This window comes from Amblyomma americanum, chromosome 6 (assembly GCF_052857255.1).
Source record: "Amblyomma americanum isolate KBUSLIRL-KWMA chromosome 6, ASM5285725v1, whole genome shotgun sequence".
NCBI classification, from domain to species: Eukaryota; Metazoa; Arthropoda; class Arachnida; order Ixodida; family Ixodidae; genus Amblyomma; species Amblyomma americanum.
The window spans coordinates 45825103-45852628 of NC_135502.1; the positions used below are offsets into that span (position 1 = coordinate 45825103).

At 49.2% G+C, this 27526-nt stretch overlaps 1 protein-coding gene across 1 annotated transcript; it reads right to left on the minus strand.

Moving 5' to 3' along the window:
* Positions 1 to 1948: 1948 nt before the first annotated feature.
* Positions 1949 to 22607, minus strand: LOC144136747 (trehalose transporter 1-like protein). Its single transcript, XM_077669338.1, has 3 exons — positions 22454 to 22607; positions 14626 to 14865; positions 1949 to 4213 (listed from the first exon to the last, which is right to left on the minus strand). Exons 1-3 carry the CDS (start codon positions 22554 to 22556, stop codon positions 3015 to 3017), a joined length of 1542 nt encoding a protein of 513 aa, XP_077525464.1. The 5' UTR covers positions 22557 to 22607; the 3' UTR covers positions 1949 to 3014.
* Positions 22608 to 27526: the final 4919 nt, after the last annotated feature.

Below are 27526 nucleotides of genomic sequence, written 5' to 3' on the forward strand. Positions count from 1 at the left end.
TTGGAAAATACCGAGCAATGGGTCTGACCGGCAAATTTAGATATTTTTCTCCTCTCGCAACGTTATTTTTTGTACGGCGCTCAATCCTGAAAGCCCTGATTACGAGCTCCACACGCCTGAATTCGCAGTTCTGTTTCCTCAAACGCAAGAAAAAGTAACGTTCTTTTTGGAAATTCACGCCTTTAGATCCACTGAGGTTGCGTACAGTGTTACTGCACTTTGCCGAAAATAAAATGTCTACTTTTTCTGGTTTATGGAGGTTTGACGTTCCAAAGCGACTCAAACTATGAGGGACGCCGTAGTGAAGGGCTCCGGAAATTTCGACCACCTTAGGTTTTTTAACGTGCATTGGTATCACACAGTACACGAGCCTCCAGAATTTCGCCGCCATCGAAATTCGACCGCCGCTGCCGGGATCGAACCCGTGTGTTTCGGGTCAGCAGCCGAGCGCCATAACAACTGAGCCACCGCGGCGGCTCCTACTTTTTCTTATAGTTAGCTTCCAGCCCTATGCGAAAAAGTCTGGCTGCAGCGAAATGGTCTCGTTGAGTGCTATGTTCCTCTGTAAATAATGACACAAGGGCGGTTCAGTCGGCTTTGAATGGCCAGTAGTACTCGCGGGCTGACAGCGGCTGGAGTATAAAAAGACAATCCGTCCACATTCATTTGCTGCGTCGCGAAAATTTACCGCAAAGCTTTGCATTATTCCTGAAACACGTACACTGGTCTTCGCTTCTGCAGTAAAGTTTACGGCAGAAAATTTGCACCCAGCGAGTTCAGATGCTGCCTCTGCGTGCACCTCCGTCGGCGTCTGTCTGAGCTCCGTGGTTAGACTGAGGACCACGCCCATTTCTAAAATGCCAATGCGCTGTTAGAGCCCCAACTCGATGGGCACATCCTACGCGTACGCGCAGAGCGCCTGTGCGCCCAGCGCCGCGTCGCGACGGGCGTCGCAAGTGGTGTGCAGCTCCATAGCCTGTCGCTGACTCGCGCTCGTGCGCGCACTAGCACGTTGTTGCTAGACCTCATAGATTGGAACTGGCCAAAACAGTTAGACTGCCACTTGAAATCTTTAGATTTTGAAAGTAGCAAGGCAAGTTATGTAATATATAAACTGAACTGCAGTTTTAATAGTAGCTTTTCATTCAAACTGGCACGTATTTCAGTGCAGTTTTCTCAGGTCTTTATTTTAACCAACAGCATCATCGAGCTTATTTTTGTGGTGTTTGTGGCTGGCAAGCCACAGCGAGCGGCGCCTCTCAACAGCAGCGATTAATTTTTCATTGCTTATTAGGTACGACATGTTTGCGTAGGGGGCTGTCGCAGCTCGTTGACAAAACAAAATCAGTCGGCGCGCCACGGAGGCTCATTCCGGATATTGCGGGAACTGTGCCGTCTCATTGGCCACAAACCAGCGAGCCACTCCGGCGCGTGCGCCAGCGCGCCGCCAGGGCCGAAAATATCTGACATGAACAGATATCTAGCAACGCGCGCGCCTGCGCGCGCGTCTCGCTTTACGCATGCGCAGACAGTATCCAGCGTACGCCCGTGCGCGTAGGCGCTCAGCCGGTACGCGTAGGATGCGTCCATCGAGTTGGGGCTGCGGAACAAACACGTCTCGCTTATCGGCAGCGCGCTGTTACGACGCAATGCATTTGCACTTGGTGGCATTGGCAGATAAACGGAACAATGACAACGGCTGTAGACTTGTGCTTTGGCGCCCCCAATTCATAGAGGAGCTAAAGTGCGGGAAAATCGACCAGATATTGGCATGCTATCAGAATGACCCGCCGCGGTGGCTCAGTGGTTAGGGCGCTCGACTACTGATCCGGAGTTCCCGGGTTGAAACCCGACCGCGGCGGCTGCGTCTTTATGGAGGCAAAACGCTAAGGCGCCCGTGTGCTGTGCGATGTCAGTGCACGTTAAAGATCCCCAGGTGGCCGAAATTATTCCGGAGCCCTCCACTACGGCACATCTTTCTTCCTTTCTTCTTGCACTCCCTCCTTTATCCTTTCTTTTACGGCGCGGTTCAGGCGTCCAACGATTTATGAGACAGATACTGCGCCATTTCCGTTCCAAAAAAAACCAATTATTATAATTATTATTATTACATTGAGGTGTAGTGAGAAACTAGTGTAACTCACTTTTCTACGTAAAGCGTAACCGGAAAGGCGCATTGCATCCGTTGCACCGCGATGTTATGATATGCACACTCGGGAAAAAACGCGTGCGAGTTTTTGCGGTTGTATTAGGCGCAGTACACTCAAGAAGCAAATGTACCACACTTTGTCAAGCTTTACAAAGGAAAAACGTAATGGCTATTTTAATCTAATTTAATTTTGGGGGGTTTAACGCCCCAAAGCGACTCAGGCTATGAGGAACGCCGTAGTGAAGGGCTCCGCAAATTTCGACCACCTGGTGTCTTTAACGTGCTCTGACATCACACAGTACACGGACCTCTAGAATTTCGCCTCTATAGAAATTCGACCGCCACGGCCTGGATCGAACCGGCATCCTTCGGGTCAGCAGCCGAGCGCCATAACCACTGAGCCACCGCGGCGGCTGCAATGGATATTTGAAAGGTGGACCTAAACTTCATAAGGGCTTGGCCCCGGTAAAGGGCAGGCCATCCTTAATTCTGTCGTGGTTGATTCTTAGTAGCGTAACAATGTGAGATATTTGTGTTGATATGCTCAGTTTCCCTGGGTAAAATACATTAAAATCGATATACTGCACATCGGAGTCAACAAAGACAGACGTGTTATTTTTTTGTGCAGGCAAGTGTATGTGAAAAGTGCAACGCTGCACCGGTTGGAGAAAGTGTTCCTTTTGGCGTACTTATATGCTCAGTAATGGGTGGCATGAATCAGTCGCGGCTTTGACTAAAACTCGTGTTAGCTCGACATGACAACCGTACATTAGCGAACATATGCTTGAGACCTGAGAAAAAAAGTGCTCAACTCATCACTCATGATGTCCATGATCACTTTTGATGTCCACTCGAAAGGCGAGTGCTAACAACTAGGCAATTTCACGTGATCTGCAGCAGTGATATAAACTGACGGCTGCGAGCCGCTGCCACTGAACAGTTTCTCGATCTCTTCGAGGCTCTTGCCCTTCGTCTCTGGCACAAACATCACAAAGGGCACAAAAGCGGCCATGACGAGTGATCCATACAGCCAGTAAGCGCCGGCTGTGCCCAGAAGGTGCTGCAAGTCGAAGTGCTCCTTTACCACCAGAAATCCGACGCCGAAGAGGAACGCCGTGCATATACCCGACGCCACTCCCTTGGCCTTCAGTGGGATCATCTCGCCCAGGAACACGAACGGCAGAGGACCGAGTCCCAGCGAGTGGCCAACACAATACGTTCCAATGGCGAACAATGGGAACCAGCCGTAGTGTTTGGGAAAATCTTCGCCGTTGATGTCCTTCAGGTAGAAGTACAGGCCCAGCATTCCTAGAGCGATCACGGTGGTGATGGCAGAAACGATGAACAGTGCCTTGCGTCCTGCTTTGTCGGCGAGTAGGGTGGCCACGAGAAAAGTTGCCACGGTAATGCCACCACCAATGATGGCGCAGTCATTGGACTCTAAGGATGCACCGGCTTCGTCGTAGATGTCCTTGGCGTAGAATAGCAGGACGTTGAGGCCGGCCGCCTGCTGCATGAACATGGGCAAGAGGGAGCATAAAAAAGGCTTGTAGATTTGTGGCTGGCGGATGTCGGCCCAGCTGAGGCCTGGCATATTAGAAGCACTTCGCTCCAGCAAGCTGAACTCTTCTTCCACCTTTGGCCCCCTGTAGAACTTGAGTGCATCTATGGCCTGACTGCGACGTCCCTTTTGTATTAGCCATCGTGGAGATTCCTGAACATAGAGGACGAACGCTGCCCCCGACACGAAAGCAGGTACAATGCAGGCTGCCGCTAACCAGGTGTAGTACAACCATTTGCCCATCACGTAGCCCAGCAGAATACCGACGGCCATGAGAAGGTTGCAGCCCGTATTCAGCAGGCCGCGCAGGCGGGAAGGTGACACCTCGGATAGGTACACGGACGTAGTAGGCGCTGCCGTGCCCATGCCTCCGCCTGTCAAGAAGCGGCCGATGAAAAGCAAAGGTGTCGACTTTGCCAAGATGATGCAGATCCAGCCGGACACAAACCAGACTGTGCTGGAAACCATTGTGGCTCTCCGTCCGATGAGATTGACTAGTTGACCTGGAATGAAAAGGAAGCACGTATTAGAAAACGATGGGCCAGTATTCCTATACGGTCAATATAGTGTGGAAATGAATGCCCATGCAAAAACAATCGGTGTGTTTTCTAGTACGCAGCCATTCATCTCGTTCTTTTCTGTTGTTCTCTGCACTGCTGTGCGCACTTTTTCACGATGCGTAAATACCAACTGGTCCAACGTTCTACGTTACTGAGATAAAATGCACTGATACGAAAATGTAGTGGAGCTGTTGAGCAGTCTATATTCCAATGTTCAATTGCAGATCGCTTTGGTTTGCCTATTTATAACGACTATATTTGTCGCACCGTATTTATTCGCATAATGAAGTGCTTTTTATTAAAACACTGGTCCTATTTTCGCTATACTCTGGTCAAGTAAAATTCTCCCAAATAACGATGTTTATTAGTCGAGTGCGTTCATTACGCGACTATACGCAGTAGTTGTCGTCAACAGTGAGTATAACCCCAGTGTAAAAGAAATTACAGAGGTACATGATTCGCATTGTTACACAGCTGAAACGTTGTTCTTTCGTTCGATTGAAAGAAGAGAATGGCGTGCCCGAGACAACGTGAGATGCGTCAACTTTAACTGAGCATAGGCTCAGTTATTAAAAATACATACAAGGGAAACTTTCAGAGCTTTCAGGAGGCTTGCGCTCGCAAAGACGTACACTGTGCGCATTACCCATTGGTTTTACCATTCATGTATGTCGCATTTGGTGTCACATACTTTGCTCGCCTTTCAAATGCCTTAAGGCTCGTCTTAAAAAGAGAACATTTTGTAGAGTTCTCGGATGGCGTGATAGGCACACGTCACAGACCACGTATGCAAATTGCCCCGGAAAGCTTTCTGTGGGCGCAGAAGTGACACGCTAAAGCTCCCCGTGGATTGAGATGGTGTTCATTAGCAGCGCTTCGGCATAGCAAAACCGCGTCATACGGACACAGTGCGCTAGCGACGCTTTGATTTTTTTTTTTTCTGAAGACAAGTGTGATGACCCCCATAATGCGCAGGTCCACACGGGACGGAGAGGCAAAGAGACACCGTATGGCTCAGTTTAAACAAACAGGTATATTCAATAATTACACATGATTAGGATTATACATCAGAGGCTGGGGCGTCCGAGCTTACGTGCCGACGACTTCATGGGGGCGATGGAGTGGCTCCGGAGTTGGGCTCGAGCGGTTGCTGGCAGAAGCTGCACGCCGTCGGGCTTCGGCACTGAAGGCTCTCTTGGCGAACGATGTCGTCCTCAGCGTGTATGCAGTAGAATTTCAATAGTCGTCCGTTTCTTCGAGGATGGTTCACAAACCCTTCCTCTAGTGTCGTTCGGCTTGGAAGATGAAGAGGAGGCGAGCTTGTAGATGATGACAGCAGAGCATAATTTTACAACATACATATACAGAGAGTTAAACTGGAAAAAGCAGAACTGAATTTACAAAAGAACAAACTTTGCACTACTTTACTCATCGACCGGGCAGGTTAGTGCCTAAGTAGCATCACATTACATGCTAAGCATGGAGCCCCAGCTCAGACTGAACTGCATCCGTTTTCATGCGCTTTTAAGCACTTGATTAACAAAGGACTAAGGGCGGTCATTTCCAGTGGCCCGCCCAAAGCATCAATTCTCCAATCCAAAATAACATGCGAGATGGGGACCACCCCTTGGGCTGGGCTTAGCCTCGACCCCAGAGTCTGTTAACAATACAAACTAAATAAACAACAAAAACGCCACCACTCTCTCTCAAGTGAGAGTATACACAGGCTCTCTCTTCGGAGCTAATTCACTAGCGCCTGTCTTTCCACATTCTTGGCGAGTACTGCCTGTCCGCCATGACAGGTGTCCGTCGCGGCCCTTCTGGGAAGCTGTGGGTGCCTTCCCGGCGATAGCCCACGACAAAGGGGGGGGGAGGGAAAGAATGTCGTCTTCGCGGTATCGCATAGCGTCGGCTGTGGTACGGCGCGCTCTGGCCCGCTGACAGCTCCCTTGTCCTGGAATGTAACCGGAAATTGGGGAGGATAAAGCCTGTTTCCCCGGGGCGGCGGCGGGTCCGGTTTTTCTGGTCGTCACTCAAAGAGCATGGCTGGGTAATTGATGATGCCGCTGTCACGGGTCTCCGTCTACGCCGCGCCGTCGAACGTGGATCCTCGTAGCACACACGGAATGTCACACTCGCTCACCCTCCAGAAGAATGTTCTCCGAACATTTGAGTCCACGCAGCTCCCCTTGTCTTTCTGAATCGCCTCGCACAGTGCGTCCGACAAAACACTTTTCGCTGCACTCAACACCACTGCACAACACCATATGCCTCCGCTGTCAATACTGGCGTCTCCAGGGGCAGCACTGATCTTCTTTTACAGATAAACATGAAACTCAGCACCCAAGCCTCTCCTTTCTAGTCCAAACTGGACGAAATATATTTACCACAGTTACAAAGGAGCTCCCACTTCTAGCACGATCACGGCACAGACAAAAATATAGATAACGAAAGGAAGTAGGGCAGGTTCTGCATGCGCTCCGCATGCTCTCCTGTGCAGGTGTTACTTAATGACAGAAAGATTTAACTACCAACTCCGATAACTTAACACATAAGCACATAGCAATGTTATGAGCTGCGGCATTACACAATTCTAACCAGTTCACAACTCCGCTCTGTTTACGCCATTAGTCCGACTTAGCTTTCCGATTTCGCAGCGGATATCGGCCTTCATGAGTCATACTAAGTAAGTCTGTGCCCCTTTGTCTGCTTTGGGACTCGCGAGGGCTCGTGGCAGGAGCCTCTCCTGGCGTTATCTGCGCGTCAACCTCGCGCGCTTCTTCTTCTAGCAATGCATGAAGTAAATCCGGTGGCATTCCGGCCGTCACCTCGGGCGCCTGCCGAACAAATGCAGGAGAGGGCGTTTCTTGCGAACTATCTGCGCGCTCCGCTTCACTTCTGTCCCTATCAAAATCCGCGCTTTCCCTTTCCTCATTTCGTGAATACTGAACCGGTGCCGACTTGAGGCGATTTGCGTGTATCCTTATCAAACGCCGGTTCACGTCTCGGACTCTGAAGTTTACCGGAGAAAGCTTCTCGACAACCTCGCACGGTCCTCTCCACTTCGTCTGGAACTTACGAGCTAGCCCAATCTGCCTTTGGCAGTTTTCAATGTACACGCTGTCCCCCACATCAAACGGCGCGTCTCTAGCACTGCGATCGTGCACCTCCTTCCTGCGCTTCGCCGCTTTCTTTAAGGACTCCTTTGCGATGTCCCTCGCCACTTGCAAGCGCGATTCTAGCTCAACCTTATAGTCGTCCAGTGAAGCGTATGGGACACGACGGGGGCCCTCTGGCACTTCACTAGGCTGGTCCGGGTCTCGGCCGTAGAGAAGAAAGAATGGCGATTCGCCCGTGCTCTCGTGTGCTGCGGAATTGTAGGCAAACATTGCATACGGGAGCCACAAGTCCCAGTCCCGCTGGTCGCGCGAAACAAAATGCGACAGGAACCCGGCCACGGTTTGGTTCAGTCGCTCCACCGCGCCGTTGCAAGCCGGATGGTACGGTGTTGTCTGCTTCTTAGCGATCTTAAGCAGCTCGCAAACTCTCCTCATTAGCTGCGACACGAAGTTCGTTCCCCGATCTGTCAAGAGTTGCCTCGGGGGTCCATGTCGGAGCACGATCTGTTCGACAAATACTCTTGCAACCGTGTCTGCCTTCTGATCTGGGAGTGCTACCGCTTGCGCGTATTTTGAAAGGTGATCGACAAATACTAAAATGTACTTGTTTCCGGAAGTGGTCGTGGGCAAGGGGCCCATTATGTCCATACCTGTCCGCTCGAAGGGAGCCGAAACCTCAGGGAACGGCTGAATTGGAGCTGGTCTTCGTCCCTTGGGTGTTTTTCTTTCGAGACAGGAATGACACTTCGCACAGTAGTCTCTAACATCCTGTCGCATGCCACTCCAAAAGTACAAACGCTCCACACGCCTGCGTGTCTTCGCTACGCCAAAATGACCGGCGCATGGCGCATCGTGAAACGCGCGAAGAACCCTTTCTGTCCACGACCGAGGTATGACGACTCTCTCCCAAGCGGTTTTCTCTGGTCTCCCTTTCCTGGTTGGCCTCGTGCGCCGACACAGGGTGCCGTCTTTGCCAATGAAATAACCTAGCTGTTCGGGGTGAGACGGTGCGCCCTCTAAGCTTTCGATTATTCGCTTCAGGTCAGGATCTTTGCACTGCTCTGTGCGTAATTCGGCGGGGTCGACTACGGGGACAAACTCATCTATAGCTGCCACGGCAGCTGTGCGGCTGAGTGCATGAGCATTCAGATGTGTCTTTCCTGACTTGTGCTCAACTTCAAAGCAGTATTCCTGCAGGTGTAGATTCCATCTAGCGAGTCGCGAGCTAGGGTCCCTGACACTCATCACCCATTTCAGAGGATGGCAGTCTGTGACTAGCTTGAATTTGCGGCCGTAAAGGTAGCATCTGAAGTGCTTTACTGCCCAGACAACGGCGAGGCACTCCCTTTCCGTAGCTCCGTACTTTTGCTCTGTGGGGCTCAGCTGTCGGCTAGCAAAAGCAACGGGATGTTCTTTGCCCTCGATAACCTGAGATAGCACGGCACCCACTGCGAACTTTGACGCATCTGTGGCCATAACGAAGGGCAAATTAAAATCCGGGTGGCGCAACAGCGGTGCACTCATTAGCTTCCTTTTCAGGGCCCCAAAAGCATTCTCCGCATTTTCGTCCCAGCGAAAGGCGACATTTTTGGCTGTTAAGGCGGTGAGCGGCTTAGCGAGCTTGGCGAACTCCTCTATGTGCCTTCGGTAGTAACCGATCAGGCCGAGAAACTGCCGGACCTGGCGGACGCTAGTCGGGGATGGAAAATCCGAGACACACCTTAGTTTCTCAGGGTCCGGTCGCACGCCGTCAGCTGAAACAACGTGCCCGAGGTATTTCACCTCGTTTTTGAGGAATTGGCACTTAGAGGGCTTCAGCTTGAGACCCGCTGCTCTTAGTCGCACCAAAACCTGCTCAATATCGCGCAAATGGTTATCAAAACTGTCACTGTATATGATAATGTCATCCATATACACGAAGCACAGACTCCCCAGAAGACCTGCCAGGATAACATCAGCGGTTCTCTGCCAGACAGCAGGGCTGTTGGCCAGACCCATCGGCATTCTTTTTCATTCATAGTGCCCTGAGGGCGTGTTGAATGCCGTTTTCTCGGCATCTGCCGGATCCATTGCTATCTGCCAGAATCCCGCCGCCATGTCCACTACCGTGAAGTACCTGGCAGAGCCCAGCTGAGAAAGCGTCTCCTGTATATTGGGGATGGGGTATGGATCGATGCGAGTTACGGCATTTAGTTTGCGGTAGTCCACTACCAATCGATACGAGCCATCTGGCTTTTCCACCAATAGTGCTGGTGCTCCCCAGGGTGACTTTGAGTGTTCGACAATGCCGCGATCAATCAGGTCCTGCACCTGCCGCTCCATCTCCTCACGTTGGGAGTAAGGAATCCTGTACGCACGCTGGTAAACGGGCGATGAAGTGCCGGTTTCTATCCTGTGCTTTATAACGCCACAGCAGCCCAAATCCAGGTTGGACGCGGCGAATACTTCCGAGTAGTCGTTCAGCAAACCAGCCAGAGCCTCCCTCTCCCTGGATTTTACGTGAGAAAGATCGAACGACACCTTTGGAGCAGCCGAAGGACTAGCATGCTCTACAGTTGCGAGTACCGTATCGGTGGGCTCACGTTGCTCTATCGCAGAGGTGAAGAAAGCCAATGTTTTGTTCTTGGGAAGGCTCAGTGGCTGCTGGCTACAGTTAACCACCCGTAGGGGCACTCTGTGGGCGTCATTAACTGTCACGAGGCACGCGGCTGCCTTCAGGCCATTGCTGAGAGAGTCGACCGGCTCAAGCACTCCCACGGCGCCGCTCTCTACATCTGAAGGCACAAACGCGTACAAAATGTGCTCCGACCAAGGAAGGACGACCGCCTCCTCGACCAGCCGGACGGCAACCCGCGAATATACCTTCTCCAATGATCCCACTGTTTGACGGGTGTCAATATCGGTAATGCGAATCTCAGCCCCTCTCCTGTTCAAAAACGGAACTTTTGAGCCGCCCGCATTAACCTCTTCCTCAGAGAATGAGACTACTATCTTCCCTTTTCTCAAAAAATCCTGCCCTAATATACCTGACACTCCGTTTGGCAGAGACACCGTGTCCGGGCATACGTAGCAGGGGTGCTCCAATGCAATTCCGCCGAGAGAGAAGTGTAACCGGTAGAGTCCACTTATGCCAAGAGGATCCCCCGTTATGCCTACAAATTTGGTTGCCATACCACCAGACGCTTCCAACACCTCGCGGTCCCCCTTCCTTCGAAGCGTGTTAAAACTGCTCTCCTTAAGCAATGTCACCTTTGACCCCGTATCTATCAACAATTCCATACAACAACCATTTAACTTGCAACGCACAACAGGGCATGTCTCGTCGGCCACACAAACTACTACCACCTCATCATCTACTGCTCCCTCCCCACGCTCCTCAGGCTGGGGAGGACTAACTAGTTTTTTGACTCGGTATCTGGAGCCCCGCTGTAGGCTTGCTTAGGGCGTGTCTCGCCTGCTTCTCTTTGTGGCTCCCCACGGCGCACGTTTTGGCAGAACCTGGCGATGTGTCCGCGACCCTGGCAAGCGAAGCATACGATTTCTTCAAAATCTCGCATACCGCGCCTGTAGCTTTGTGGCGGTCTCCGGTTTCCAGCGACTGGGCGCTGTTGAGCGCGCGCTTCAACCTGGCGTTCTACCTGCTGAGTTAGCAGCTGTTCCAAGCGATCTAACCGCTCTGTCAAGAGAGCAACCTCAGGGTTGAGCACCGCTCTCTCTATGACGCGTACTCTCGCTGCGGCTGTCGTTAACGCCTCATTTCGTTCCTCATCCAATGCGGCCTCCACGGCTTGGTCGAAATTGCTCGGCTTGCGCGAGAGCACGAACCGGCGCACGGGGCCTTGCAGACCAGCCACGAACAAAGCGGTCATTTCCTCTTTAAGTATATCCTCCGCGTATTTCTTCCTTAGCTGGTCTCCTTCCTCCTCCCTGCTTAACGTATCGCGTGCTAGGCGCTGAAGCCGCGACGCAAATGTTCGCACGTCCTCCCCTACCATCTGTCCGGCGTCACGGAACCTCTGTACCCGCACGTGACGTGGTTCAGTGTCGAAATGCTCAAACGCGAGCTTCTTAAATTCCGCAAATGATTTTGTGGATTTTACTTTTTCGTCTCGCCAGGCAAAATCATGAGCAGCTCCTGCCATCTTACACCTCGCCATTCCCAGCATTTGAGCATCGGACCATCCCCCCATTTTCCCAATCTCTTCTAGCATGGAAAAGAAATCGCAGATTGGAACCCCTGTCTTATCTCCCGTAAACGTCGGAATGACGCTTCCTAATGCCAGCATGCTTGCTCCGAGCGACGGCTGTGGAGTGGGAGCTCCCTCAGATACAGTCATTTTTTTTTTTCAAGCCCTCCAGTGCCTCAAGCCTCTCAAATGGGGGTAAAAGTCCCACAATCAGTCCCGTGATTCCCTTTTGATTACAATTTTGAAGTCATGAATGTCACAGCATTCAGAGGACATTTGCTTTTAAGACCCCACTTCTGACACCAGTGTGATGACCCCCATAATGCGCAGGTCCACACGGGACGGAGAGGCAAAGAGACACCGTATGGCTCAGTCTAAACAAACAGGCATATTCAATAATTACACATGATTAGGATTATACATCAGAGGCTGGGGCGTCCGAGCTTACGTGCCGACGACTTCATGGGGGCGATGGAGTGGCTCCGGAGTTGGGCTCGAGCGGTTGCTGGCAGAAGCTGCACGCCGTCGGGCTTCGGCACTGAAGGCTCTCTTGGCGAACGATGTCGTCCTCAGCGTGTATGCAGTAGAATTTCAATAGTCGTCCGTTTCTTCGAGGATGGTTCACAAACCCTTCCTCTAGTGTCGTTCGGCTTGGAAGATGAACAGGAGGCGAGCTTGTAGATGATGACAGCAGAGCATAATTTTACAACATACATATACAGAGAGTTAAACTGGAAAAAGCAGAACTGAATTTACAAAAGAACAAACTTTGCGCTACTTTACTCATCGACCGGGCAGGTTAGTGCCTAAGTAGCATCACATTACATGCTAAGCATGGAGCCCCAGCTCAGACTGAACTGCATCCGTTTTCATGCGCTTTTAAGCACTTGATTAACAAAGGACTAAGGGCGGTCATTTCCAGTGGCCCGCCCAAAGCATCAATTCTCCAATCCAAAATAACATGCGAGATGGGGACCACCCCTTGGGCTGGGCTTAGCCTCGACCCCAGAGTCTGTTAACAATACAAACTAAATAAACAACAAAAACGCCACCACTCTCTCTCAAGTGAGAGTATACACAGGCTCTCTCTTCGGAGCTAATTCACTAGCGCCTGTCTTTCCACATTCTTGGCGAGTACTGCCTGTCCGCCATGACAGGTGTCCGTCGCGGCCCTTCTGGGAAGCTGTGGGTGCCTTCCCGGCGATAGCCCACGACAAAGGGGGGGGGGGGGGAGGGAAAGAATGTCGTCTTCGCGGTATCGCATAGCGTCGGCTGTGGTACGGCGCGCTCTGGCCCGCTGACAGCTCCCTTGTCCTGGAATGTAACCGGAAATTGGGGAGGATAAAGCCTGTTTCCCCGGGGCGGCGGCGGGTCCGGTTTTTCTGGTCGTCACTCAAAGAGCATGGCTGGGTAATTGATGATGCCGCTGTCACGGGTCTCCGTCTACGCCGCGCCGTCGAACGTGGATCCTCGTAGCACACACGGAATGTCGCACAAGCTATAGACAGTCATGAAGAACATAAATGAAGCATTAGATACGAAAATTATGCATCGCTTAATATGTATCACCCCCATCCATGACTCATATTTTAACGCGGTCATTATGCGCGGAGTATCTGTGCTTTTCTGGCTTACTTATTCTTGTTCAGGACTACTCTAATACCTTTTGCCGTCTGTTTCGATACTTTTTTGCAGTTTTTTTCTTTCTGTGTTGCTTTTAGTATTCTAAACCCCAGATGTTTCAATTTTTGCAATTAATTCTCACTTTGTGCTATCTTGTTCTTGTGCGAACTTTCACCCCACTTCTATTATTGACATTTGCGTATTTTTTGGTGTTTTTCACTGTTTGCTGCATTTCTTATCAGAAATTGTCATTACTGCGTTTTGTGTGCCCCCTCCTTCCTATGTAATACCCTCTCCCAGAAGGCCTTAAGGGTGCTTGCATAAATAAATAAATCTACGCTTGTAGTGTATTAGGGAAGTGTTCGGCATTAACGTGTGTATAGCTGACTGATCTGCAAATAGTTCAGCCAGAGATAGCGCCTACTTCTGCATTCTGCGTACTCGATTTCGACAAGACTGCATGCGATGAGACATTAAAAAGGGATTTCAGGACCTCAGGGCAGGTCTTGCTACCCTTTGCGACGGGTAGGCCTAAGATTAGAGATCATGAAGGGAAAAAGGATGAGACAGAAGAAAAAAGGAGCTGCATGGAAGGGAAGCAACGGAGGCCAGCAATCAGGCATGCGATAATTACAGCGGTAAACAATGCCCATGGCAAATTTATTGCGACATCTCTAGGAACTAGCAGTAAAATGAAGAAATAAGGTGTACCCATGTATGGGGAACTTGCGCTGAAGTTTGCGGTGGCGATTGCAGCGCCATAACACACTGCCTAGCGAGAAGAGCAAGCAGTTTTGGGTAGTACTCCCAGTACTTTTCTGCGCCACCTTCAGGTGCTTATTGGCGTGAGCCTCCGCGCTCTGTCGAAGGCGCACGTGCCGTGCGTCAGCTATCTGGGCTACGCCCAGAGAAGCTAGGCAATGAATGCTGTCAGCCAAACGAGCGTATGTAATCGCGCAGAATGTGTTCTCGCGTTTGCAGCGGCCCAAGCGGCTGACAAAAGTAGTTTTGAGTCACCGAATGGAACAATTGCAGTGTCACCTTGGCAGCGCAGGTTCCCCATAGGTTTTGAAAGTTTAAGGAAACAAGAGAGAAATTTCAACTTTTACTGAAGAAAAGATAATGGTTACGAAAGCGAGAATTAAGCGCAGAAATTAGAATCCGATAAGAGAATTCGATAATTAAAATCGATAAGAGCCTGGAAATAAAACGGCCATGCGCAAGACCATCATGCGAAGTCCGTGATATCATCTTCTTTTGTCACTAGAGCAACTTGCGTATGCGGATACCATGAAGACCAGAGTTGGCGGTTCTCAGAGCAAGACAATGATTAGATGAGTAAATGGAAGTGGATGAGGCGGGATGGTTTCAAACGTAACTGGGGCTGTCAAGTATACTACACCGAGCTCTCGGGATGCGCGCTTACCTCCGACCAGACCGCCCAGGGCAGCGCCGGGCAGCACGAGCGAGCCGAACCAGGCAACGTCGTTTTCTGTGAGGTTGAAGCGCTCTCGGATCTGCGGCAGCGCTGGCGACGAGTAGGCGCACATGACGCCCACCGACATCATGGCGAGGTAGGCGGCAGCCACGCAGAGGTAGAAGCGTCGCCGCGCTGTCGCCTCGCTCGCCGCGTCCCGCCGCGGCTGCATGCCCGAGAACTCGACCACTGTGCATGTGCAGGGTAGTGGAAAGGAAAACTTTCACTTAGCAAAGCATCACAGGCAGCTTGTTTGGAGGTGATGACGAAGCGAGAAAAAAATTGTGGCTACGATCCACGCTGTGAAGGCGCTTGGACAGCGAGGATGTAAAACGACACCCAATTACCCATTGTGACGTCACTTGAAAATTCACACACGTGGCTCTACAAAGAGTGAAACCAGAGGCAAGTAAAATGTACTTGAGCTGTATGCTGTGTGCCTGATTTCAAAACAGAAATGCTGTTTGCATTTAACTTTTAGCCTGGAGTTTTTTGCTTACGACAACGACACGAAAACGCAAACGTAATCTTTACCGGGAAACACACGCGGGGAGAAGGAACATGCTTCGTATTGTTTCCAGGCGCCGTTATCATACGTTATGTGGTTTGAACTTCACACGATGTCTTCGAATGATCTTAGAAAGATCGACTTCGAAAGATGGCATATGTTAGGAGCTATTAGGTGACACCGTTGACATCATTGGTATGTACAGGAGTGTATGCGTATTCTACGTGGCAGCTATTAATACGTTTGTTTGGCTGCCTGCCTTAGCTAAAACGCGAGAGGAGTTCGCGCGAATATTTGGAGAAAACGTGGATAGTACGCATTCTTGCCAGAGAACGACTTAACACTCAATAAAGCATCTGCATAACGAACTATGCAGTCGCGTCTGCACGGGTATCGTCGATATTTCTTGCATGATGAAGCTAGGTTGCCTTGACACTTGATCTCTTTCTGTGGGACAATAACCTTTCAGTCAACGCACCGAGAACACTTCAGCTTCGAACATCTTTTAAACCATGTGACCAGAACGTGATGCAGTTGTGTCTGTGCTAGTCACCTCGAATAGGTATGTGCTCAGAAGTCAGCATTCCTCGTACAAAGCCTTTCTGGCATGCCAAGCTATGTCAGCGACAGTGTTCAAGACGCTAAAGCTGTTTCAAAATGCATGAGAATACGAAGTCTCAAAAAAGGCTAATCAATTCTAGTCAGTATTTACGCATTCCAAAAAAACGGCATATTTTTGTTTTCTTGAACAATTTCAACTATCATTTGAAAATGATGCCTCATACGTTATGTCGACCACTGCGTTTATCACCAAGGGCCCCAGACAGTACAAAATTACCGAAGAGCCCTACACTACGGCACCTCTTTCTACTTTACTTCTCTCAGTCCCTCCTTTATCGCTTCCCTTACCGCGTGGTTCAGGTGTCCGCCGAGATGTGAGACGCCACTTCCTGCGCCGTCAGTGCACGTTAAAGATCCCCAGGTGGTCGAAATTATTCCGGAGCCCTTAACTACGGCACCTATTCTTCCTTTCTTCTTTCACTCCCTCCCTTATCCCTTCCCTTACGGCGCGGTTCAGGTGTCCAAAGATATATGAGACAGATACTGCGCCATTTCCTTTCCCCAAAAAAACCAATTATTATTATAATTACTTCCTGCACCATTTCCTTTCCCCAAAAAGCCAATTTAAGTTAAACTACTATTATGTACCCGTTCTCCATTTGGTTTAAAACTCTCTTTGTGCCGCATGGTTTCATTTATTTATCAGGCATAATTTCATCACACAGATTTCTGAAGACATTCAAATTGCTCAACAATTATAGTGAAGAATTTACCAAATCAACAGGATGTCTCAAACAAACCTTTTCATTGGACTGATTGGCTCCGTCCGGAGCACGCTCCATTCATTGCGATCACTTGGTGGTGGGGCACCCGCATCGTATGTGGGAGTTAATGAGTTTTAATCCCGATATAACTTGGAGCACACTCGTTTTCTAAAAGCTACAGGCAGCCGTCAGGCAGGTTCTTGGCTTTCTCAGAGTTTAACGAAGAGGTTGCCAGAACCAGTTTTAACCACGCAAGAAACAAATTACTGAATAGCTGACGCATTCTTGTCACTAGAATTGATTGACGTTGCCTACATCGCCCGTACGCACACATGCCCCCCCCCCCCCCCCCCCCCCTCGAAAAAAAAAGCTCAAAATGCGAAAATGCGATGAAGCCTCGTGAGGAGGCTCCACTACACTAATAGCGAACAGCCCGTGACGAGCGGACGTAAGCGAGGGGAACGCACATTACGGTGGAACGGTGCTATTGCTTTAAATAAATGAAGGGGCACTTAAGCTCTGCCTTAATAGTATGATGCGATAGCTGGATGGGTTAATTCTCATATATGCAGAAAGTCACTCTATATACTTTACATTCATAGATCCCTGGGCGGAGTCCTCATACCCCTCCAGGCGCAGTGGTGCAGGGGTCAAGCGATGCACCAAAGCTCTGCGATGGCAGGTGCACCCAGTGGTGGGCCTTTTGCAGCACAGGTTGCTCTTACCGAGCGACCAATGACTGATCTCACTCCCACCTGCCACGATGGACAGTTTGCTCACTATCCGGTGGGCAGGTTCGGACGGCGCCACAAGTCCTCGTGACCTATAGCAGCCCACCTGCCCCCTAATTACTCTCTGGGCCTCACCTACCAGAATCATGGCCGTGATTTTTCGCTCACAACGCCGACGCCCCGTTGCCCAGAAAGTCCGGTGTCGGCGTCGGCGTTGTGAGTGAAAAATCACGAACATAACTCTGGCAGGTGGGACCAGGAGAGCAACCTAGATGGCAGGTGGGCCACTATAGGTCACGTGACCTTGCGGCGCCGTCACAACCTGCCCACCGGATAGTGAGCAAACTGGAACTGCCCACCATAGGAGGTGGGAGTGAAATTAGTCATTGGTCACTCGGTAAGAGCAACCTGGGCCCCACAAGGCCCACCGCTGGGAGCACCTGCCATCACAGAGCTTTAGAACACAGCTTAACCGCTGCACCACTGCTCTTGGAGGGGTATGAGGACTCCGCCCAGGGATCTATGAACGTAAATTAGAGAATGATCGTATGCAGATGCAGGAATTAACCCAATACGCTATCACGCCATGCCCTTAAGGCGGAGCGAAAGTGTCCCGTCCAAATTTTCTGTATTCCTCAAGTGCGATTTGTGGGAAGCCCACTTGCTGAATTTCGCATGAGGTCGAAGCTTAGCAGCGGAATGTGACCGGTCCATGCAATGGATGACGAAGAAAGCGAAGAAAACGCCTTTGTACTGTTCTCCGGACACATTGAACTGAATCTTCGTATAATAACTTGCTCAGATGTTGTGCTTTTTATGAAAGTAGGCAATACATTCAATCACTGCCGAATATTCGAAAATTTTCTAATAACCGTTTCTCGATTCGAATATGAACCGAATAACAAACATAGCCGATTCGTATTCGAAATTTTGAATATCCGCAACAGCCATAGTATTTTGTGTAAATATATTCCTGTATAGAAAGGGATCCATTTATCCGCCCTTTCCAAATCTAACTAGCCCAAGTCTGTATTCGAGTCCTCTCAGGCGCTGTCTATATCAAGACGCATACAGCCTGCGTCATCGTGCACTTTAAATGTTTCTCCTTTATGTGCGCGAACATCTTGGGTTTCCTGACATCTTGCATGACATCGTGCATGACATCTTGGTTTTGCCTGGTTGCCCTCGCCACCTTATATCTTCATGAGCATTTCTTCTGACTTTGTACCAATTGCGTTCAGATAACTGCATATTTTTTTCTCAGAAACTTGCGCTTTGTGACTCTCTACGAACGTGGCCATCCATTCACGTTCTCGGCAGAGAGGCACTCGGTAGACGCTCAGCGCAACACACTTTATCATTGTCAGTGCACCCGCTGTGTAACACAGCTGTTAGGGTACCTCGATACCAGCGACGGCGAGGCTGGACATCGAGGCACTCTAGCCCTTGCCCAAAGGCAATGATGTCTGCGGGCGAAGCTGAAGGCGCCTTTCTCGTTGGTTGCGTTCTAAAAGAGAACCGCCTTCAGCTGGCGGCATTTTACAAACACGTTCCATGCACGCACATCTTGTCGCATACGCTTATGATTGATGTGGGCTGCAGGCAGTATAAAATTCTTTAGAATGCTGGCGCTTCGGTATGTGGGTTGGACAATTGCTTGTCGCGTTATTGTCGTCGTCTTCAAAATAACAGTGGAGCAATCTTTAACGGAATGCAATATATAGACGTGTTCAACGAAGAGTTCATTTACAGTCAAACCAAGTGTGTTATCCTCTTGCGTGTCGTGTTATCGTTCTTGGCTTGTAGCGCACGTGGCGATCACATGCGCCACAGTATTCTCTGTCACGTGAAATTCACGCTGAAAGAGCATTTACCGGGAGCTTTGGCGGCACTGTAGTGCGCCGTGCCTTCTTTTGTTAATTCTTCGGCTTTCCTCACCATTGCTCACGCACACGCACACGCACGCACACACACCACGCGCGCGCACACACAAATTCTTACTGTCGCCTGATGCTTATTGTTTATTTAGAGTTGCCCTTTTTGAATCAGCCCTGCGCTTCTCCACATTTGCCAAGCCACGAAGAGCGCGTCGGCATGAAACATGAAACTGTACTCACTCGACGATGCTCGCACACGGTTTTAGGCGCAGAAGGTGATCCAGTCTGTATTTCGCTTTCATGTATTCTATTCATAGACATTTTCCGCAACGGCATTCCTAATTTTCTTTCGCACATTTTCTGCGGTTAATCAGTACTGTCGCCAGTACCCTGCTCTTCTCCCTGTGTTTCAGTAAGGTTCCGGCGCTTATAAAATTTTCAGCGAAAAGCTGTTACAAGAAGCTCAACCGCGATGACCTTTAGTGAATCATCTCCGCAGCCACGGGTAGCTCGGGCAGACACGGGCAGCCACGGGTAGACGAAGGTAGCTCGAGGCGCGCGCAGGGCGGGGTCACGTGACAGGCCCCTTAGGGCAGCTACGCGACCACTAGCACTCCTCGCGCGTCCGCGGCCACTTCGTCTTTGCGGCTCAGAGCGGAGGCCGCGCGGTGCGTTCACCTTCTTCACCACGACAGTCACGGGACCACAGGGTAGCCGCAGTCCGCAGCTGAGATTCGTAGTGCTCGTCAATGTGGGAAGGGTCGGCAACGGGAAAATGGAGCCGTACCTTAGGCTTAGCTCGAAGCCGCTGTGCTCGCGGTCAAACCGAACATCTACATCATGGCCAAATGAACGCAGCATACCACGTTCGGGAGGCGGAAGCACCCGGACGATTTGTAACTTGTGCCCGTACAACCTACGGAGCCATCCGCCTGGTAGACATGAAGGGATGGACAGTGCGCTCGCAGAGTCTAACAGCAGAGGGAACTCCGCTGCTGCGACAGCTTTTCACTGAATTGTGCGTGTTATACAGTAGCTTAACCGTTGTCTACTTTTTAACCCACATGAAAAGGTTAGGCGGGAAGGAGTGAGGTCCTACCCGCCGCAAATGCTCAATGCATTCAGTCTAGTTTAAACCATATTTAATATCACACAAGGTCATCGCGCGAATGTCACCTCTTTCTCTCTTGGTTATTCCGTGCTAAAGAAAACGCGGAATTGTTTTATGTTTTCGATTAGGTTGCATGAAATGGAGCGAAGACAAGTCTAAACAACAGCAAGACAGAACAGCAAGTTCAAAATGACCGCAAGGACGACAGTACTTGCGCTGCCATGTAGATGCGTTCTGGGGTCGTATGGCTAGGCACCACTCAGTGGGCAAGTGACAAGATGATAGGAAATTAAAAATGCTTTCATATCGGCCTCTACACGTCAATTATATGGCGCTTAAATCAGCTGCACGCCGTAGCAATTAGGCTACATTGACACGAAAATATATTTGTGTCCTTAAGTGCTATAGCGTTTCTGGGTGCTCCTCGCCACGGAGACTCAGTGGCTGTGTTGCTTTATTACTTAATATAAAGTCACAGGAGGCCGCCTCGTTTCGGAGGAGGCGAATTGCGAAAATTTGCCTAAACTTGAGCAAAACGGACATAAGCTTTTCTCTAGCGCAATCCCTTTTTAAGAAAGGAGTACGCTGGATGACAGCTTACTCCCTTTCTACTACTTTCTGTTTAAAGGGCAGGGCGCAGTGCGCCTTTGGGATCGTCAGCAGCGATCCTTAGTCATCAACGACGGCTTGCAAGTGTACGGTTTTCGAAAGTGGTAGGGACGTACTAGTACTATATAAAAAAAAATGACGTGCTGATAGAGAAGAGGACATTCCGAACTTCCATCTCAATGTAACGCCTTACGATTTCATTTCTTAATAATGGGTTGCAACTAAGGAGGCAAAAATATTCCGAATTATTGAAAACTTCTTCTCATTCAAGCCTGGAAATCGAAAGTGAACGCCGTCTTGTATAAAAGGTGATCTTCCGGATTTTTATGCCCAGATAGTCAGCAGTTAGCGTATTCGTGTTTCTGAGGAAACAGTGCGATGAAAATTGTATTCACCAGCCTTTGACAAATCTCGTTTCCTTTAAGCATCTGACTAAAGGAAACTCTGCTGTGTGTTTTAAAACACACAGAAGAGTTCGCGTTTTATTTAGGCCTGGGATCGCAAGAGTCACCGTTTTTAAGTGTATCTGATGCTTCTGAGCATCCGGGTATGCGGACGGCTCATCGTAGTAACTTTTTAAAGCTGCCATTTGCGTGAGCAGCGGGAAAAGATTAAAAAAAAAGGTTTAATTACTCTTTATGTGACATTCTTCCCGATGATATGGTGGTGCCGTGGCCTGAATTAATTTATCAGAGGAGCCGAAATGTCCCATTCAGTTGATTTTCTCTTTTTGCGGACAGAAACGGTGATGGCCGGCATTGCCGCTAATTAAATTTACCACCCGAGATGGAACACGCTGTTCTCAGCTGTGCCTCAATATGACACTTTACAACGAAAATTTAGCTTTGATTGTGAGTGCTTAAGGACGCTAAACGTTTTTATAAATGTGATGTACATCGAGTACCATGAATCTAATCGCCACTTCACTGCAGCAGAGAAATTCATTGAAGGCATATATATGTAAAGGATCTTTCATTAAAAAAAGAACATAGAATAAACACAGCGAACCGAGGGCAAATAATTAATTCTCCGATGTCGTTAGAACTTTATAGTGATGGCTACTGCAGCTCGGAAATACACAGAAACTGTAACCCATTCACACACTTGCCAATGTCTTAAGATGTCCTCGTTGCAAAAGCGTACACGTGCACAACAGCGTGACAGCGTCAGCGTGAGGTGAACATCGGGACGATTAGAATTTGTGTAAAGCTAACCGAATCAGTGAAATATGCCTTTAAAACGGCAGAGCAGCTCTTGTAGTGGTATTCAGCCTGTCTAGAAAACAGCCATGTTATGTAAGCACTACCGCCAATTTTAAGCAGTGGCCGAAAGGCCACAAATCGCAGGAGTCTTTATAGCGCATCGGCGCATCCATACTCTGGACCGTTAACGCAAAGATGCAGACAAGCGTGGAGGAAGCTTTGTGTTCTGGTGGGTCGACATTAGCTCAAGAAAGACCTGCAAAGAAGCAGCAAGAACAACGCAGTGGTTGCAGACCTATGCGTCGGCAATTTCGTCTTCCGTTGACTGTAAAGTTTTCTGCGGCCAAGTGCGCGGCCTCGTTATGGGCAGTTAAAAAGTTCAGGCGAATGCTTCATACCAAGTCCCTGTCGTACCTTTAAGAAAACCGGGCGAATATTCCCCACTGCATGGTCTTTGCATGTCCGGCCCTCCATTTGAAACTGGGCTTCGCAGCGGCGTGAAGTCTAGCCGATCCATTGCGTGAGCACTCTCAGCGAGCCGAAACACGTCTGAGGGCTCACTGCGTGAAATGTGCGGCACGTACGATCGGGGGCGTTTTTATCTCACTCCGTCAAAGATAACGTATGTGCTGCAAGAGAATCTGACGCGGGAGCATTGTTCAGCGATGCCCCCCGGGGGGGGGGGGGGGGGGGGGGGATAAACGACGAAATTGCGTGAGCTTAGCAGCGAGGACTGGGTTGAGCGAGAGAACGTGGTGGAGGGTTGACTGTAAGGTATGCGAAGAGGTCTCGCGCGTTCACTGCGACTGTTACGGGACGACCGATGGCAGTGGCGGTGATTGTGAGTCATGCTTCTTAGAACGGCGTGAAGCGGTTGCTTAGAAAGTGCGCATTGGCGGTATACACAGCGATGGAGAAAAAAAGATGTGATGTTTTAAACTTTTCTATATAAATTCAAAATATCCCAAAAATAACGTTGTTGATGCAATAATGCTCCCTTCTTCCGCCAGAAATTGTTGGGGGCGCAACCGTGTGCCTTCAGTTCGCTTTTCAGTTTCGTTCTATCATGGGAGGCCGCTTCCCACCGCGTTCATTTTATATCTGTTCTAAATTATTATTAACTTGCTCTCATATTTAAGTGGTGGCATTTGCTGAGGTTACATGTATTACTGCATATATTTATAAGCGAATGGTGGAGTGCAAGCTGAACGTAAAGTCACCGAGGCTGTTCGATTGTCAACAGCCCGCGACCATAACTCTGGGATGAAGCATTACCAGCTTTCCATGCACTTTAGAGCAGCGCATTTAGTGGTTTTGAATGTTTTTAAGAGCTAAAGATTCTAAGGACGTTTGATTTTTTTATCCCCACTTTGACACCTCTGGTCTACCAACTAACCTGTCGACGAGGACATTGTTCGCATGAGTCAGAAATATTCTCGATGTCTTGTTATCGACATTTCCAAAGGTTTAGCCCAGGTATTAGGACCTACAGTAGCTCCATGGAGTGTGAGACGTCATTTGCAATGCGCTGAGTGAACCGCCAGAAGACCAGCTCAATACCCGCACTTAAGCGAAAATAGCGGGCTGCCTGGTTGTCGTAAGCAAAAAAACACCTGTTGTGGACAGGTGATCAATACAAAAATGTGATTTCGTGAGTCTAATTGAAGCTATTGCCGTATGCTAGTGGTGGTATTATGAAGTGGCCAAGTTACTATTCTGGCTTCACTTGAGCATATTACAGTGCCCAAGGGGTAATATTCACCCCACTCCTCCCTGATCCCTGTTCTTCCACCTGGACTGACTGGAAAGCGTCGGCTCAACTGGAGGACCAGCTGGTGTCGGTGTTCTAAGCCATGAATATTTAGACACTTGATCTTAGTTTTTATAAGTGAATTCTCTCGTAAGAACTATGCCTGTCTAATATAAGCCAGCTGAAATGATGAATATAACCTGAATGCCTCGGAAGGTTTCTGGAGGCCTCGAACAGCCATTCCAGCTTTTTTCAGCACTGAACGTATAAAGGATTTGCATACTTCACTGATATCTATTCTGTGCAGCTTTCTCATTCATTTAATGCTTCTTCGAGCCCAGAAGGCATACAAAATGTTCCACGTAACGCGTTTATGCCGCCCTACCGTTACATTAAGCTCCTGCGGGCGAAAATGCTTCCTGTTTGTTGACTTTTTAAAATACGTCTTGTGCACATTTTTGTGTTGGTTCATCTGTCTTCACTCATGTTACTCTAAATTTTGCGTTTTGGCTGATACCATTCAACAGAAAATGCTCGAGACTCCTGCTGGGAGTCATTTTTCTTTTTATTTCATTAACGTACAGTTAATGTTTTGACCGGTCTACATGGTTTCACTGAGTGCGGCTATTTCTATCATGAGTTACTGAGAGCTGAGGACAGAAACGTACCGAACCATGCTTGTGGTTTTACCCTGCGGTTGGCATACAGTATCCTTAGTCGCTTATGAGCCATAATACACAACACAACCCCTCCTTACGCTCAGTGGCTGATGCAAGTTCTTGTCGGAATTTTCAAATGTCGCGATGCTTCGTTGCGAATGCATCACTTGAGTAAAGCCACATGTATTTCGTGCAAAATAAAAATAAACAAAAGCCCACAGTCTAGCGTTAACACAGCTGTGTGCTTCTTGCTGAAAACTGCGCGCAGAACACTTCACTGTGTGCTTCTCGCATATTCAAGTTCAGCGGCCTGGTCCACGCTTGGTGCATTCGAAGCAGACGAATGCTTCGATATGAGTCGATATATCATCGCTAGGCATTACTCTCTAGCTGCGTAATGGCGTCGTGCATGATGATACATTCTTCTGGGAGTGCTCTTGTTTAAGAAGTTAATGATAAGCAGTGGGTTAGCCGAAAGGTGATGCGTGTGCTCGCTTAGTCCTGCCGTAGTAGTTGTATCCTGGTTCAGTAATAATAATTGGTTTTGGGGGAAAGGAAATGGCGCAGTATCGCTCTCATATATCGGAGGACACCTGAACCGCGCCTTAAGGGAAGGGATAAAGGATGGAGTGAAGGAAGAAAGGAAGAAAGAGGTGCCGTAGTGGAGGGCTCCGGAATAATTTCGACCACCTGGGTTAAATGCTTAATCCAGCCATTGGCCTCAATAGCTGGTTTTTGGAAGAACAAATTGGGAAAAAAATTGAATATGTAGTGGGAGGAAAGGGCCAAGTCATTTGCGCCAACGCTGGTCACCACAAATTTACAACTGTTCTCAGTCGTTTACACCCGTTTACAGGCTGCCCCGCCAGCAGCTGCGTTCGTACTGGTAACTGTTTTCAGTTAAAAGTCACGTAGGCTCTTCTTTGCTTTCCCTCACGTTTATTTCCGAAACTGTGTTAGTTATCCATGGACAATTGACGAAGGTGGCGAAGATGGCGTTTCTACTTTTAAACGCCGGAAATTGACGCAGCCTGCTCGCTTAAGAAATTCACGCCGAGGCATTGACGATGAAATGAAATATATAGTCATATATACGACTCTTGAGTTGTATACAACTCAAGAATGCAGCAGCAAATAGTTCTGAAAGGAGGACCTCCTGTAAGTGGCGTGTACCGAACCTCGCGACATAGCTGCTATATTCCCATTTCATGGCGGCATCTACCAGCCGGTTCGAATGTAACGCAAGAGGACCAAACGCGACGTCATGACGAACGGTCGGCCCCATTGGCTGGATGTCATCCTTTGAGGGGCATTTGCTGCCACTGCGTTCTTGAGCTGTATTCACCTGTAGGATCATCGAGCCCTGTCGTGACTAATGGGATGTTGACATCACTGGTTCACCAAGGAGAGGCATGAATCAAGCCCTCGAGTTCTGGTCGGTTTCCCGAAAGAAAAAAAAAAACTCTTTGCGCCGAGCAACCACAAAGAGCTGTGCGCGGAACGCCCTGCTTTTACGCTAAAATAATCGTATAGTGTGCAGACGAGGTCGGTTTATAGACCATTTAGGAACATGACGTTGGCTCCAGTTTTGCAATAACGCCGGCCAGTTTTGAAAGGAGGAGTGGGGAGTGCGCATATCTCCCAAGGGCCACTTTAAGAAAAAGTAACAACCTGCATGGTTGCAGGAACTACGTAGCAATGATCATTTTGCTCACATACGCGCTGAAACTCGCGATAACTGCAGCTCAGAATTTTTAGAAAGATCTCCTGCATCGAAGTGGCGTCTCTGCCAACCGGTGAGCGGACTGCTTGGCGTAAGGCGCAAAGTTAGCTGGCTTAAATCGCTGTCGTATACTTCAAAGTACTGACAAGTAGCTTTCGAGCGCAGGATTTTTTCTACTTTAGTGGGTTGCTATTGGCTTTGTAACCACTGCATAGAACATGTGTTACTAAGGTTGGTATTGGAATTTCATTGTGTCATCAACCAGCCGCGGCGGCGCAGTTGTTCTAGCGTTTGGCTACTGATCCCAAGTTTGCGGGATCGAATCCAAGCGCGGCCTCTGCTGCCGCATTTCGATAGAGGCGAAATGCAAAAGAGCCTGTGTGTTGTGTGCTCGCAGCGCACATTAAGGAACCGCAAGTATCCTAAACAAACCCATAGCCTTCGACGGCGGCGTCCGTCATAGTTCCCATGAGTCGCTTCTAGAAGTTAAACCTCACTTACTACCTATAGAAGCGAAAAGCTCCACTACGCTATAGGTAAAGCAGTCGTCGCGTAGGCCGGAGAATGACCTTGATTGACCTTCAGCCCAACAACGTTGGCCGTGTAATACCATATGTGGTACAATTATGGTTCTGAACCCTTAGCCCCTGACCTTGACCCATGACCTTTTGATGACCATTGACCTTTGACATTGGGTGACCTTAAGGTTGACTTCTGACCTCAAGAACATCCGATGGGGTGATATGAAGCCACGTGATGACATCCGATAGAGGTGTCGGAAGACCATGTGATACCACGTCATAGCCGCGCGGTCCTGTGGGTATATATAGAACAGCTGTCGCGAGCGTGTAGCGGAGCTGCCACGTACGAGTCTCAGACGCTTAGCAAGCGTCCTTGCTTTTCGCTGAATTCCAGGGTTAGCCAAGTTAAGCCAGTGCTAATTTTTTGTATCGCCATCTGTTTCAGCCATTTGAGGTTTTAGTCCAGGAGATAACGAGTATACCGCGATGTCGCGGGTTTCCCAGGCAAAGACAGCCGCTAACAGCGTGGACTGACGGCAATCCGATGCGCTGCAGGCGTGTCGCCTGGAGCTGACCAGTCTACGACGCCAGCAAGTATCCTGATCGTCACAGGAGACTGTCGTCGTCACGCCGACCAATAAATAAGCCCGAGTCACCAGACTGGTGTCTATGCCGCGGAGAGCCTTACATTTAGTCCCATGACTCGAACAACCTTAGATAAAATAAAGAATACGTTCTAAGCAATGTTTGTTATCAGTTTGTTATCAAGTTCGAACAAGACAACAAACAGATCAAACAACACAAAACGAAGCCGTATTTATAATTTAAAAGAAA

Coding starts and splice junctions, on each gene's coding strand:
- LOC144136747 (XM_077669338.1), bottom strand. CDS start 22,556: ATGGATCGGCTAGACTTCACGCCGCTGCGAAGCCCAGTTTCAAATGGA. Junction 14,866..22,453: donor TTCGCCCGGTTTTCTTAAAG/GTACGACAGGGA, acceptor GCACATGCACAG/TGGTCGAGTTCTCGGGCATG. Junction 4,214..14,625: donor CCTGGGCGGTCTGGTCGGAG/GTAAGCGCGCAT, acceptor TTTTCATTCCAG/GTCAACTAGTCAATCTCATC.